This window comes from Taudactylus pleione, unplaced genomic scaffold, assembly GCF_031769625.1.
Source record: "Taudactylus pleione unplaced genomic scaffold, aTauple2 ptg000336l, whole genome shotgun sequence".
Lineage (NCBI taxonomy): Eukaryota > Metazoa > Chordata > Amphibia > Anura > Myobatrachidae > Taudactylus > Taudactylus pleione.
This window is the reverse complement of record NW_028284737.1, coordinates 1,446,568-1,459,141: the sequence shown is the minus strand read 5'-3', so window position 1 is coordinate 1,459,141 and position 12,574 is coordinate 1,446,568. Positions and strand designations below refer to the sequence as shown.

Here is a 12,574-nt window from a genome sequence, read left to right as displayed (position 1 = left end):
CCCTGTGGCTTATCACCTTCAGTTGCCCCCTTATCTGAAAGTCCCCAATTCTTTTCATATTTCCCTACTTAAACCCCTGGTGCTGAACAAATTCCACAGAGATCTTCCTGTTCCCCCTTGTGTCCAGACTGAAAGAGGCATAGAGTTTGAGGTCTCCCAGGTCCTGGATTGTCATGTATGCAGAGGGCGATTGCAATACCTGTTGGACTGGAGGGGTTACGGCCTGGAGGAGCGCTGTTGGACCAATGCCCAAGACATCCATGCTCCCGCACTCATCAAGAAGTTCTATGCTGCCCATCCTGAGAAGCCTGGTGAGTGTCCTGAGGCAACTCATAAGGGGGGGGTACTGTCACGACCAGGGTTTCTCGGCATGGTGGTCAACGGGTAATACCTGTGAGGTCACTGTGGCGGGGGGCTTCTGGTGGTGGTGCTGGTGTTTGGCGAGGGACATTGGTTGCACGTGGTTCTGTGCGGGCACATTGCCACTCTGGGCTGGTGAGGCCTGGCGGTGCGTCCGTTCCGCCCGGCATGGGCACCGCCAACTTGCCTCCAGCCATGTGATTCAGTTGTCCAATCCTGGTGGGTCATGTGCTCTCTCTGGCCAGTCACTGTGCGGCACCTGGTATTTAGGAAGGTCCAGAGCCTCCCTTCATTGCCAGTGCAATGTGTTTCTCAGCAACAGCTGAGAGAGAGTTCCTGTGCTCATTACCTGCCTCCTTGGAAATGCTACCTAGCCTGTTTACCTTGCCTGCTTCAACCGAAGGACTTCCCCTGCACCCTTCATTTACCTTCCTCCTGCCTGTGTACCTGAGTCTGCTGTTACCCTGCACCTTACCTCCACTTACACTCTGCTGGATTATATCTCTTCTGCCTGCATATCATTTCAGCTCACCATTCCTGCATACTGGACTGTTCCTGCCTGTCACTATCTGGACATTCTCCCATTTGCTTCACTACAGTTCCCAAGTGCACTTCAGTGCTATACATGGACTTTTACTTTTGCCATATTCATGTCTACTAAACCACTCATTAAAAGATCCACATTTTCATTTAAATCTGCTTCTGTGTTTGCTCCTATCACCACCCCGGGTCCACAACAAAACCTCACGCAAGCCCAACAAGCCCAACAGAGAGTGTATAACCGTAATGCCCGGGTTTGTACATTTGCCCCTGGGGAGTGCTTGTTTTGATACCCACAGTGGAAGGCAAGTTTTTTGGCTAAATGGCATGGTCCATATGAGATCAGGGAGAAAGTCAATGAGGTTAACTTTAAAGTATAACAACCAGGCAAGAGGAAGCCTGAACAAATTTAGCATGTTAACCTTATAAAATCCTGTAAAAATAGATTAGCCCTGTCAGCCAAACCTAGCCCACCAGTAGCTTCAGTCCCTTTGATTTCAGAAGTAAAAGTGTCCGAAACTGTGTCAGCTGCTCAAAAGAACAAGGCTAAGGAGTTCCTTATTAGGAACAGAGATTTGTTTTCAGCACTGCCCAGCCGAACCACGATAATAAAGCATGATATCATTACAGAGCCAAGGGTTAAGGTTCACTTAAAGTCATATAGAATTCCCGAAGCACAGCCTGAGGCTTTCTCTAAAGAGGTTAAGAATACCTTAGAGCTTGGTGTCATCGAAGAGTCTAATAGTGAGTGGTCCAGCCCTATAGTTCTGATTCCGAAGCCTGATTTTCGTATATTAAATGCAGTTTTTAAATTTGATGCATATCCCATGCCTCATGTGGATGAGTTGATAGGCTAGCAACAGCCAGATATCTCACCACAGTGGAACTGACAAAGGGTTATTGGCAGATACCATTTACTGATAGGGCGAAAGAGAAAACAGCCTTTTCTGTTCCAGAAGGGCTATTCCAATATAGGATGTTGCATTTTGGGTTGCATGGGGCCCCAGCAACCTTTCAATATGTAATAGATAGAATTTTAAAACCCACAGACAATATGTAGTGGCCGATCTGGATGATGTTGTGATCGACAGCCCAGACTGGGAATCTCACTTAGTCCAAGTACAGGCGGTGCTGGACTCAAATAGGAAAGCCGGACTAACAGCCTACCCTAAGAAATGTTGCTTAGTAATGGAAAAGGTTCAATATTTGGGGTTTACCAAAAGGAGAGGCCTGATTAAGTCCAGTTAAACAAAATTGAAGCTATACAAAACTGGCCCCATCCCGTAAACAAAAAACAAGTTAGAGCCTTTTTAGGGATCACTGGATATTACAGTTGGTTTATCCCAATTTTTCCACAACAACAGTGCAACTGACAGACCTTACAAAAGGGAAACAGTCTAACCTGGTGAAATGGGACCCTGAGGCTGAAAAAGTGTTTCAGGCATTGAAAGTGGCTTTGTGTACACAGCCGGTGTTGATAACACCAGACTTTTCTAAAGAGTTTGTAATTCAGATGGATTCCACAAAGGTAGGGGTAGGAGCAGTGTTGTCCTAAAGTAGGGATGGGGAGGAGCACCCCATTGTTTATCTGGGCAGATAACTCAATGACCTTGAATAAAGGTACGCTATTGTTGAAAAAGACGTTGGCCATTAAGTGGGCATTAGACCCCTTGAGGTATTACCTCTTAGGCAGACAGTTTAAGCTCATAACGGATCATGCCCCATTAAAATGGATATCTGTAAAGAAAGGCCAAAATGCCAGGGTAACAGCATTGCAGGAATTTACATTCACTGTGGAACATAGACCTGGGTCCTAACTAGCTAGTACAGATGCATTGTCCCGCATCTTTTGTTTAGAGGCTGCAAGTATTCCACTCCCTAGTTTGAAACAGGTGAGGGGTTGTGTGACAAGGTCATTGGTATGGTGGTGGAAGCCCGGTATATTTCTCATAGATTCCTAACCTATGTGTTCTAAAAACCCCAGGAAAATGTCTGTGTTTTGGACAGTTTTGTGGGCTGGAAAAGGGTTCCTGGGGTTTATGAATGGAGAGAGAGGGTAGGCTCCTTTCATTAGGCCCAGTTCAGGTTTTTGGCCTAACAGGAGGCTAATTAGGGCTTTCAGCTTTGTGGCTGTGTTTTACAAACTGTCAGACTGATCAGTGAGAGACACACTACCGGGGGAAATGAGAGTCTATGGTGTGTCTATGAGAGAAAAATAAGGCAAAACATTGTGTGTATCGTTTTAACACTGTTTAGCTAGAGAATACTGGGCCAAATGTAATAGGTAGTCTGTTTTGGTAAATTGCGAGTTTGATGCTAAACTTGCAATTTTTCACAACTCTCCAATGTAATAGGGTGTCTGTTCATTAAAACTCGCATTTTTCAGAGTTACTAAAACTCTCCATTCTCAAACTCGCATACAGATGTTTTCACATTGAAAACAATCAACTCGCCCAATGTAATAGGGTGTCTGTTTCAGACTCGCAAAAAAAAGATTACCAAAAGTCCCCAAATAATAGACCTGCTTCAGGCTAGCGAGTACATCCTGAGTAGGTCAGATTAACACAGAAACATGCACATATCCATGAGATATGTACATGTTTCTGTATGTACTTATGTTAAATGTTATAAAATAAAAAAAAGTTACGTGTACCCCCTCCCCAAAAGCATAACCAGCCCCGGGCTTTATAAAGCCTGTTCTGGTTCTAAAAATACAGGGGCCAAAATGCGTAGGGGGCCCCTGTATATTAAGAACCAGCACAGGGCTTTGTTGCGCTGGTCCTGGTTCTGGAAAATCAGGGGACAAACCGAGTAGGGGTCCCCTGAAAATTCCCGAACCAGCACCGAACTCTTTCCTAGCAGGGGAATAATGCCACAGCCAGGGAAAACCTTTCACCGGTTTCCCCGGCCAAAGCATTATCCCTGACTGCTAGTCAGTCCAGGCCGGGGATCCCTGGGGAGTTGGGTACTCCCCCAATAAAGGGGTACCCCTCTCCAGGGCACCCCAGGCCTAGACTGATAGCCCGGGGCTATCCCCAGCACCCTAGGGCGGTGGGTGCCGGGTTGATAGTATAAAGTGAAAGTGTAAAATTAAATTTACCATATTGTCTTTATTTGTAGAACCACAAGTACCAGCAAGCCTCCCAGGCATGCTGGTATTTGGAGAACCACAAATACCAGCATGCGGGGAATTACTGGCCCGCTGGCACTTGTAGTTCCACAACTAAAGAAATACGTAAATAAACAAACTTACACCGTGAAAGTATAATTTTAATAAAACATACATGCACACACACTCACAATGTCGCGACATTGTATCATTGATGTAACCTCAAGATTAACATCAATTAATCTTGCGGTTACTATGTAGCGGCTCTCACCATAGACGGCTATGGGGATTTCTCACCATAGACGTCTATGGGAGACACAGGCTGGTCGCATTCAGCCAATCAGGGAGCTGCTCCGACGGAGTTGCTCCCTGATTGGCTGGCGGCCCCTTCAATGATGGGGCACACGTGTGCTCCGGTCATTTACGCAGAGCAAAGGTATGTGTACACACATACCTTTGCTCAGTCCGTATGGATCGGGTTTTTTTGCGTTTTTTTTTTAATCCCTGGATTGCCTACTTGGAGAAGAGGACGTGATCTACGCATAGGAGAGGTGAGTATGGATTTTTTTTTTCAGGTACACCCCTATGGATTACTTCGGATACTAGGTGAGTGTGAGTGTGCATGTATGTTTTATTAAAATTTTACTTTCACGGGGTATGTTTGTTTATTTACGTATTTCTTTAGTTGTGGAACTATAAGTGCCAGCGGGCCCGTAATGCCCCGCATGCTGGAATTTGTGGTTCTCCAAATACCAGCATGCAGGGAAGGCTTGCTGGTACTTGTGGTTCTACAACTAAAGACAATATGGAAAACTTATTTTTACACTTTACACTATCAACCCGGCACCCACCGCCCTAGGGTGCCGGGGATAGCCCCGGGCTATCAGTCTAGGCCTGGGGTGCCCTGGAGAGGGGTACCCCTTTATTGGGGGGGTACCCAACTCCCCAGGGATCCCCGGCCTGGACTGACTAGCAGTCAGGGATAATGCTTTGGCCGGGGAAACCGGTGAAAGGTTTTCCCTGGCTGTGGCATTATCCCCCCGCTAGACAGAGTTCGGTGCTGGTTCTGGAATTTTCAGGGGACCCCTACTCGTTTTGTCCCTGATTTTCCAGAACCAGGACCAGCTCAACAAAGCCCTGTGCTGTTTCTTAATATACAGGGGCCACCTACGCATTTTGGCCCCTGTATTTTTAGAACCAGAACAGGCTTTATAAAGCCCGGGCTGGTTATGCTTTTGGGGAGGGGGTGCACGTTTTTTTTTTTTTACACACACACAGAAGCCATCACGGATCTCACTGATCTGTGATGGCTTCTCTAAAACTCGCACCTTTTAATGCTACTCGCATTAAAAGGTATCAGTTTACATAGTCCTAAACTCGCCTGCACTCGCAAATGCAGTAGCCTCGAACTGAAAAGTTCGCAGGCTATTGAATTTGCGAGTTTCAGTACAAACTCGCACTTTTTAAAAGTGCGAGAAAGTGGGAGTTTGTACTGTTACTAAAACTGACACCCTATTACATTTGGCCCACTGTGTTGTCAGGAGTTTCGAGCTACTGCTAGTTCCCCATATTTATATAACACTCCAAACACTCCAAACAGTTTATATATATATATATATATATATATATATAAACAAATAAGACTGCGGCACTCCTAGTATTGATGTAGAAAAGTATTCTGTATTTGGCATGTAGCTGCCGACGTTTCAGAGCCTAAGCTCTTTTTTCAAGGCAGCCAAATACATCATTAATAGTAATAGAAAAAACTTAGGCCCTGATTCAGAGCCGGACGCTCTGACCAGAGCGCTCACTCTGAATCAGGGCCCACCTCCATAAATATGGAGCGTCCTCCTGGACGCTCGTATAGCTGTGGGTCACCACCCACAGCATATACGAGCGTGCAGGGTGATGGTCGCTATGGTCTTGACCATCGCGACCATCGCCACTGCGAGCAGAAGCCTGCGGTTGAGTTTCTCAACCGCAAGGCCAGGAGTGATTTTGGCTCTATCAGAGCCATAATCACTCCCACTGACATCACTAGTGATGTCAGTGGGGCCGGCTTCTGACGGTAGGCGATCCCTTGGGAACGCCTCCATCTGGGAGGCACGCCCCCACCACACCCACCAAAGGGGGCGTGCTGTCAATCAACATCGACAGCACGCCCCCTTTGATCAGACACTCCGAGCGAAGGAAAGTCCTTCGCTCGGCGCGTCTCGCGCATGCGCACGACGGAGCTCCCTCCGTCGTGCGCATGCGCAGTGCAGACCATCGACCCACTTGCGAGCGGACAGCTGCTCGCGAGTGGGTCTGAATCAGGCCCTTAGAACAGAATGACATAAACTTATTACCTTAAATAGGTGCTGTGGGTTCACACGTCTGAGTCAGACCGGGCATCGTGCGTCCACGTCCGGATCGGGGTCCCGTCACAATGACGTCATCCCGCCGCGACATGGTTGCCTCGCAACCGGGGGTGGAGCCAGGCAGCATCTACCCGGTCTATAAACAGACCGCAGCTATATATTATACCAGCAAAACATAATATGTAAATGCACAAAGATACAGTCATACATGGTAGCCAACTATAAACGGGGCTATACATATATAATAAAGCCACACTGCATATAAAGATGACGGCTATGTATATTATAGATCAAATCTTGAATATATAGAATAGCTGGATATGTAAAAATAAACTAGACTACAGCCGGAGCGATGACCTACAAACTGCTCATGCAAAGGAATGCACACAAGTGTGGCAACTGTCTAAACATGAGGACTATAAATCTATAACTCCATATAGAGATGGTGTCGGCTATGATCACCGGTACTAAGGTACCCGTAAAATTGGTGATGTATGAGATAGCTACAAGGGGAATTGTTAAATCACTATCCATAATAAAAAGTAACATAAGGTGTAATCCAAGACCTTGTCTACATAGTCAGGCTGTCATCTCACCGCACAGTAACAAAATATCACAACCCCAAACAAACTGTAGACAGCAACTATTATCTATGGCTATAGTCCCAGGTTGATAATATATAACTCAAAAAAAAGGGGTGCATCAGACATTAAAGTTCCAATGGTATTCCAATTGATCTTTTCATTAATTCCTCGTGGGGCAATAGTTTGCAGTTGATGTATCCAGCGTGCTTCTAACCGTAAAAGGTTACTGTCTCGATCTCCACCTCTGATGGACGGAGGGACATGATCGATCACAATATGTCTCAGGGAAGAGACCGGGTGGCCTAATTCCAAAAAATGGCGAGCTACTGGCTGTTCGGATGTACCAACGATGTATCAACAGGAATGTGAGCGTCAATTATCTGATGAAACAACGTATCAACTTTTGACTCAAGATCCAACTTTACAATATAAATTTGAACTGGATGAAATTTTACAAGCTGCGGTTCAAAATGGAACTATATCAGAGAAACTTAGGAGAGCACTTAGTCAGCAGCACCCAGTGACACCCATTTTCTACACAGTCCCTAAGATCCACAAGAATCTCATATGTCCTCCAGGACGGCCAATTATATCGGCCAAAAATTCAATTTACCAACCTATATCGATGTTTCTGGACTCTATTCTACAACCTCTCATTATGAAGCAATCATCGTTCATTAAAGACACTACAAGTTTCCTATTGCTACTACAAACCATTACCAGAGTACCTGCAGGCACACTGATCTGTGTCATGGATGTTAGTAGCCTTTACACCTCGATTCCACATAGAACAGGACTGGATGCTATGCATCAATTCCTATTAGAAGAACAAGTCTCCAACATCGACTTAGCCTTCTTTATGTCGCTTTTACATCTCACATTAACCCGGAATTATTTCCTATATAATGGATTGTTTTACCAACAGCTCAGAGGATGTGCTATGGGCAGTAATGTGCCCCTTCCTATGCGAACGTTTACATGTTCAAAGAGGAACAACAAATGTTCTTTCATGATAAGACCGTCTCTGATTCAATACTAATATATTGTCGTTATATAGACGATTTATTCCTGTTATGGACGGGAGGTGAGGAGTGTTTTATAAATTTGATGACCAAGATTAACTCACGTGATTCTCCAATCAAATTGACCTATCAGTACAGTGAAAACACTATGAATTACTTGGATGTTCAAATTACAATAACACAGGGCAAACTACACACAGGGGTGTATAGTAAACCAACGGACCGCAATACACTACTCTTGGCTAGCAGTTTTCACCCTAAACCATTGAAACAAGGTTTTCCTAAGTCACAAATGCTTAGGGTGGCACGGATATCAAGTGACGTTGAAAATTTACATAAAGCTTTAGACCAGATCATAGATAAATTTGTGATCCGTGGGTATGACTTAAGACTGCTACAACGCCAGAAAACAGAGGTACTTAGTATCCCACGAGACAAGTTATTACATCCATCGATTAAGCAGCAGAAAGATATTATTCCATGGAGACAAAGATTTCAATCCTCTAGCCCTGTGGTCCAAAGAGCCAGCAAAGCTTTATGGCCGATTATCGCGACAGACAAGGAGTTACCTAGTCTAAATAAAAAAAGACCTATGGCCTGCTTTACTAGGGAGCAGAATATCAGAGATGTAGTAGTCCATACAGACATCACTGGATTTTCGAACACTGATAAAGTGGGACCTACCTTTTTACAAAGGGGACCAGGGTGCTATAAATGTTTACACTGTACCACTTGTAAACACATGATCGTGGGCAATACTATCAAACATCCACATAAGGACAAAGTCTATAATATCAGATTTGTCTTAAATTGCTTATCCACTTTTGCCATTTATGTGATTATCTGCCCATGCGGGTATCATTATGTTGGTAAAACAGTCCGCACTATTAGAGAACGGATGGCACTACACCGATCAGCGATTAAATTAGCTCATAATCGAGGTACATCCGAACAGCCAGTAGCTCGCCATTTTTTGGAATTAGGCCACCCGGTCTCTTCCCTGAGACATATTGTGATCGATCATGTCCCTCCGTCCATCAGAGGTGGAGATCGAGACAGTAACCTTTTACGGTTAGAAGCGCGCTGGATACATCAACTGCAAACTATTGCCCCACAAGGACTTAATGAAAAGATCAATTGGAATACCATTTGAACTTTAATGTCTGATGCACCCCTTTTTTTTGAGTTATATATTATCAACCTGGGACTATAGCCATAGATAATAGTTGCTGTCTACAGTTTGTTTGGGGTTGTGATATTTTGTTACTGTGCGGTGAGATGGCAGCCTGACTATGTAGACAAGATCTTGGATTACACCTTATGTTACTTTTTATTATGGATAGTGATTTAACAATTCCCCTTGTAGCTATCTCATACATCACCAATTTTACGGGTACCTTAGTACCGGTGATCTTAGCCGACACCATCTCTATATGGTGTTATAGATTTATAGCCCTCATGTGTAGACAGTTGCCACACTTGTGTGCATTCCTTTGCATGAGCAGTTTGTAGGTCATCGCTCCGGCTGTAGTCTAGTTTATTTTTACATATCCAGCTATTCTATATATTCAAGATTTGATCTATAATATACATAGCCGTCATCTTTATATGCAGTGTGGCTTTATTATATATGTATAGCCCCGTTTATAGTTGGCTACCATGTATGACTGTATCTTTGTGCATTTACATATTATATTTTGCTGGTATAATATATAGCTGCGGTCTGTTTACAGACCGGGTAGACGCTGCCTTGCTCCGCCCCCGGTTGCCAGGCAAACATGTCGCTGCGGGATGACGTCATTGTGACGGGACCCCGATCCGGACATGGACGCACAATGCCCGTCTGACTCAGACGTGTGAACCCACAGCACCTACTTAAGGTAATAAGTTTATGTCATTCTGTTCTAAGTTTTTTCTATTACTGTTATTGATGTATTTGGCTGCCTTGAAAAAAGAGCTTAGGCTCTGAAACGTTGGCAGCTACATGCCAAATACAGAATACTTTTCTACATCAATACTAGGAGTGCCGCAGTCTTATTTGTTTTTACTGAAGGCACCCATCTTACTACTATACGTACTTCATGCAGTAGCAACGAGTGCCAGTCTATTTGCTGCTCTCTCTCTCTCTCTCTCTCTCTCTCTCTCTCTCTCTCTCTCTATATATATATATATATATATATATATATATAAAACACAGTTTTATTTAACATTATCCACAAATAAATGCAGGTAATAAACGTACAAGAGATAAGATATAAGAAAGCTTATCTGTCCATAATAAAAGGTTCCACGATAGTGGGGTCCCCTAACTCCTGACAACACAGTATTTTCTAGCTATGCAGTGTTAAAACGAAACACACAATGTTTCACCTTATTTTTCTTTTCATGTCCAATGAATTATGGTTGGTCAGTTGACCGAAGACAACCTGAATAAGCGAAGTTGCTTTTTTAAACGCCTACCATCACTTTATCATGTTGTTTATTTTATATTTTCTATATACATATACATATAGACAGTATATATATATATATATATATATATATATATATATGAGAAGCTCTCAAGGTAAAGCTGCCGAATCTTACATGTTATTTAGTATTAAAAAGTAAGTTAATAGACCACATAGCAACAATGAGTGACAAATCTTAAATAAAATCCAAAAGTCTGTTTGTTTTTGCATTCGGGCACTCCTGTACTGATTGGGATGAAACCAACACAAGGTGATCCATTTGGAAAGGTTTTAGGGGGTTAGGGTCCTGGTTCAACTTCCAGTTGGTGTATGCTGGGCAGAACTTTGACCCAGGGAGCCTGTTCTGAGCCTTACACTGAATGGATTTGGTTGAAAACTTCACAGAGTGGTAACATTGCTTCCTAGAAGACAACCTAGGGGTTTGAGGTCCTGGTGGGATCTCTAATTGGTGTATGCTAGGCAGAACTTTGACCCGGGGAGCCTGTTCTGGGCCTTCAACTGAATGCATGCAACATCCATTCAGCTGCTCCGGGGTCCGGCACCGCTGCGGCGGTGGGGGTTCCCAACCTCCCGACCAGACCACCCACGGGACACTTCGGCCCACGGGTGGGACAGTGCTGTCCCGCTGAAATCGGGGATGTTGAGAGTTGAGAGGGGTGTGCCCTCTATTGGGGTGCACCCCTGTTCAACCGCACTGGTCGAATACCCCAAGAGCCACCCCTGTCAGCAACGATGGTTGCAGTGCTCCCTAAGCCACAGCATGATTGACATAGTGCGGCCATTTGGGAGCAGGGAGCGAAGGCCAGTATCTCAGAAAATGGGGGCATGTTGGCCCCATTTCTGGGTGTGCGGAGGTCACTGGATCCAACCTCTGTCACAGCTTCACTGGTTCCGGCATCATTAAATACACAGACATCCTGAGTAACCTGATTATTCAGATGGGCGATGCTCGCACAACTGATCAAATGGCTTCATCCTTGCATGCAGCAGCAGAACACAATAGTCAGCAGGAGGTGTCTATTTACACAAAATGCCTCCTGCAGGATTAGTATATTATAACACAGCTGATGCAAAGAAAGACACAGTGGCTATGTGATAGTGTACAACTTTGAATCAGGCACTAAATGTGTTTATCTATCCACATTTACTAGGAATCTAATTTCACAAATTAGTATTCTAACAGGTTATACTTTATATGTCTCTTACCTTCAACAATACCCCACGGAGTTTTACGTCCCAAAACTCGCTTTCCATTCACCTGATATTCTTTGTCACTTCCCACAACAGCAAATGGCATACTCTCCTGCTAAATGACAAATAATTTTGATGAAACAATTACATTTTGTTTGCAGATATTCTCTTTACAAGAAGCATATCTGATATAAGATTAGAGATGTGTGCAGACCCCTGTGTTTTGGTTTTGGTTCTCAAAATCTTTTATTTTTGTTTTAGTTTTGGCAAAACCATCCTCAAATGTTTTTGGTGAGGCCTGTGCTTAGGGAAATGAGCTCGGAGGCTGAGCTGGAACTGTGCCGCAGCACAGGATGTGTGAGCGGCAGCAGAGGTGAGGGTTTGAGATGTCTATTGACTTGGCCATGCAGCGGCACAGAGCAGCCTGTATGGCAACAGCCACATGGCCCTTACCTTTCCTTACTGGTGGCTCCTCCTTGCAGGACCCGTTCTTCTTCCACAAAGGAGGGGATTGTACAGTGATAAATGTTGAGGGATAACACAGCTCCCAGCACACATTGGTATGTGGTATGATTATTAGAAATGTCAGTGGACCCCCGTGACTTGGTTTTGGTTTTGCCAAAACCACCCTCAAAGGTTTTGGTTTTGGATCTGTATTTCTGCAAAAAATTATAAAAAGAACTAAAATCCTGTAATATGGAACAGTTTTTGTTCCTATAATAATTTATTAACATCAATAACATTCATTTCCAGTCAATGTTAAACATTTCACAGCTCACAATATTGTTTTCACCAATATTAGCCAAAGGCTGCAGTGATCTGACTGGGTAAACTAAGCATTGAAAAAATTGATGCAGGTGCTCTATGCAGTCATTACTATTCAATATTGAAATATATTAAATATCATATAAGGTTATTTGCATATATTTGGCCAAAA

General features: G+C 44.0%; 1 protein-coding gene and 1 pseudogene across 2 annotated transcripts in view; one reads left to right on the top strand and one right to left on the bottom strand.

Moving 5' to 3' along the window:
- SEPTIN3 (septin 3) overlaps positions 1–12,574 on the bottom strand; it is a 496,581-nt gene that overhangs the window by 29,445 nt on the left and 454,562 nt on the right. Inside the window, exon 8 of one of the 2 annotated variants that reach the window (XM_088443868.1) lies at positions 11,653–11,752. In XM_088443868.1, coding sequence (XP_088299994.1) covers positions 11,653–11,752 — 100 coding nt within the window. The remainder of the gene's footprint in view (positions 1–11,652; positions 11,753–12,574) is intronic. The other variant, XM_088443870.1, reaches the window with a different exon arrangement.
- Positions 7,918–9,128, top strand: LOC148508859 (uncharacterized; annotated as a pseudogene).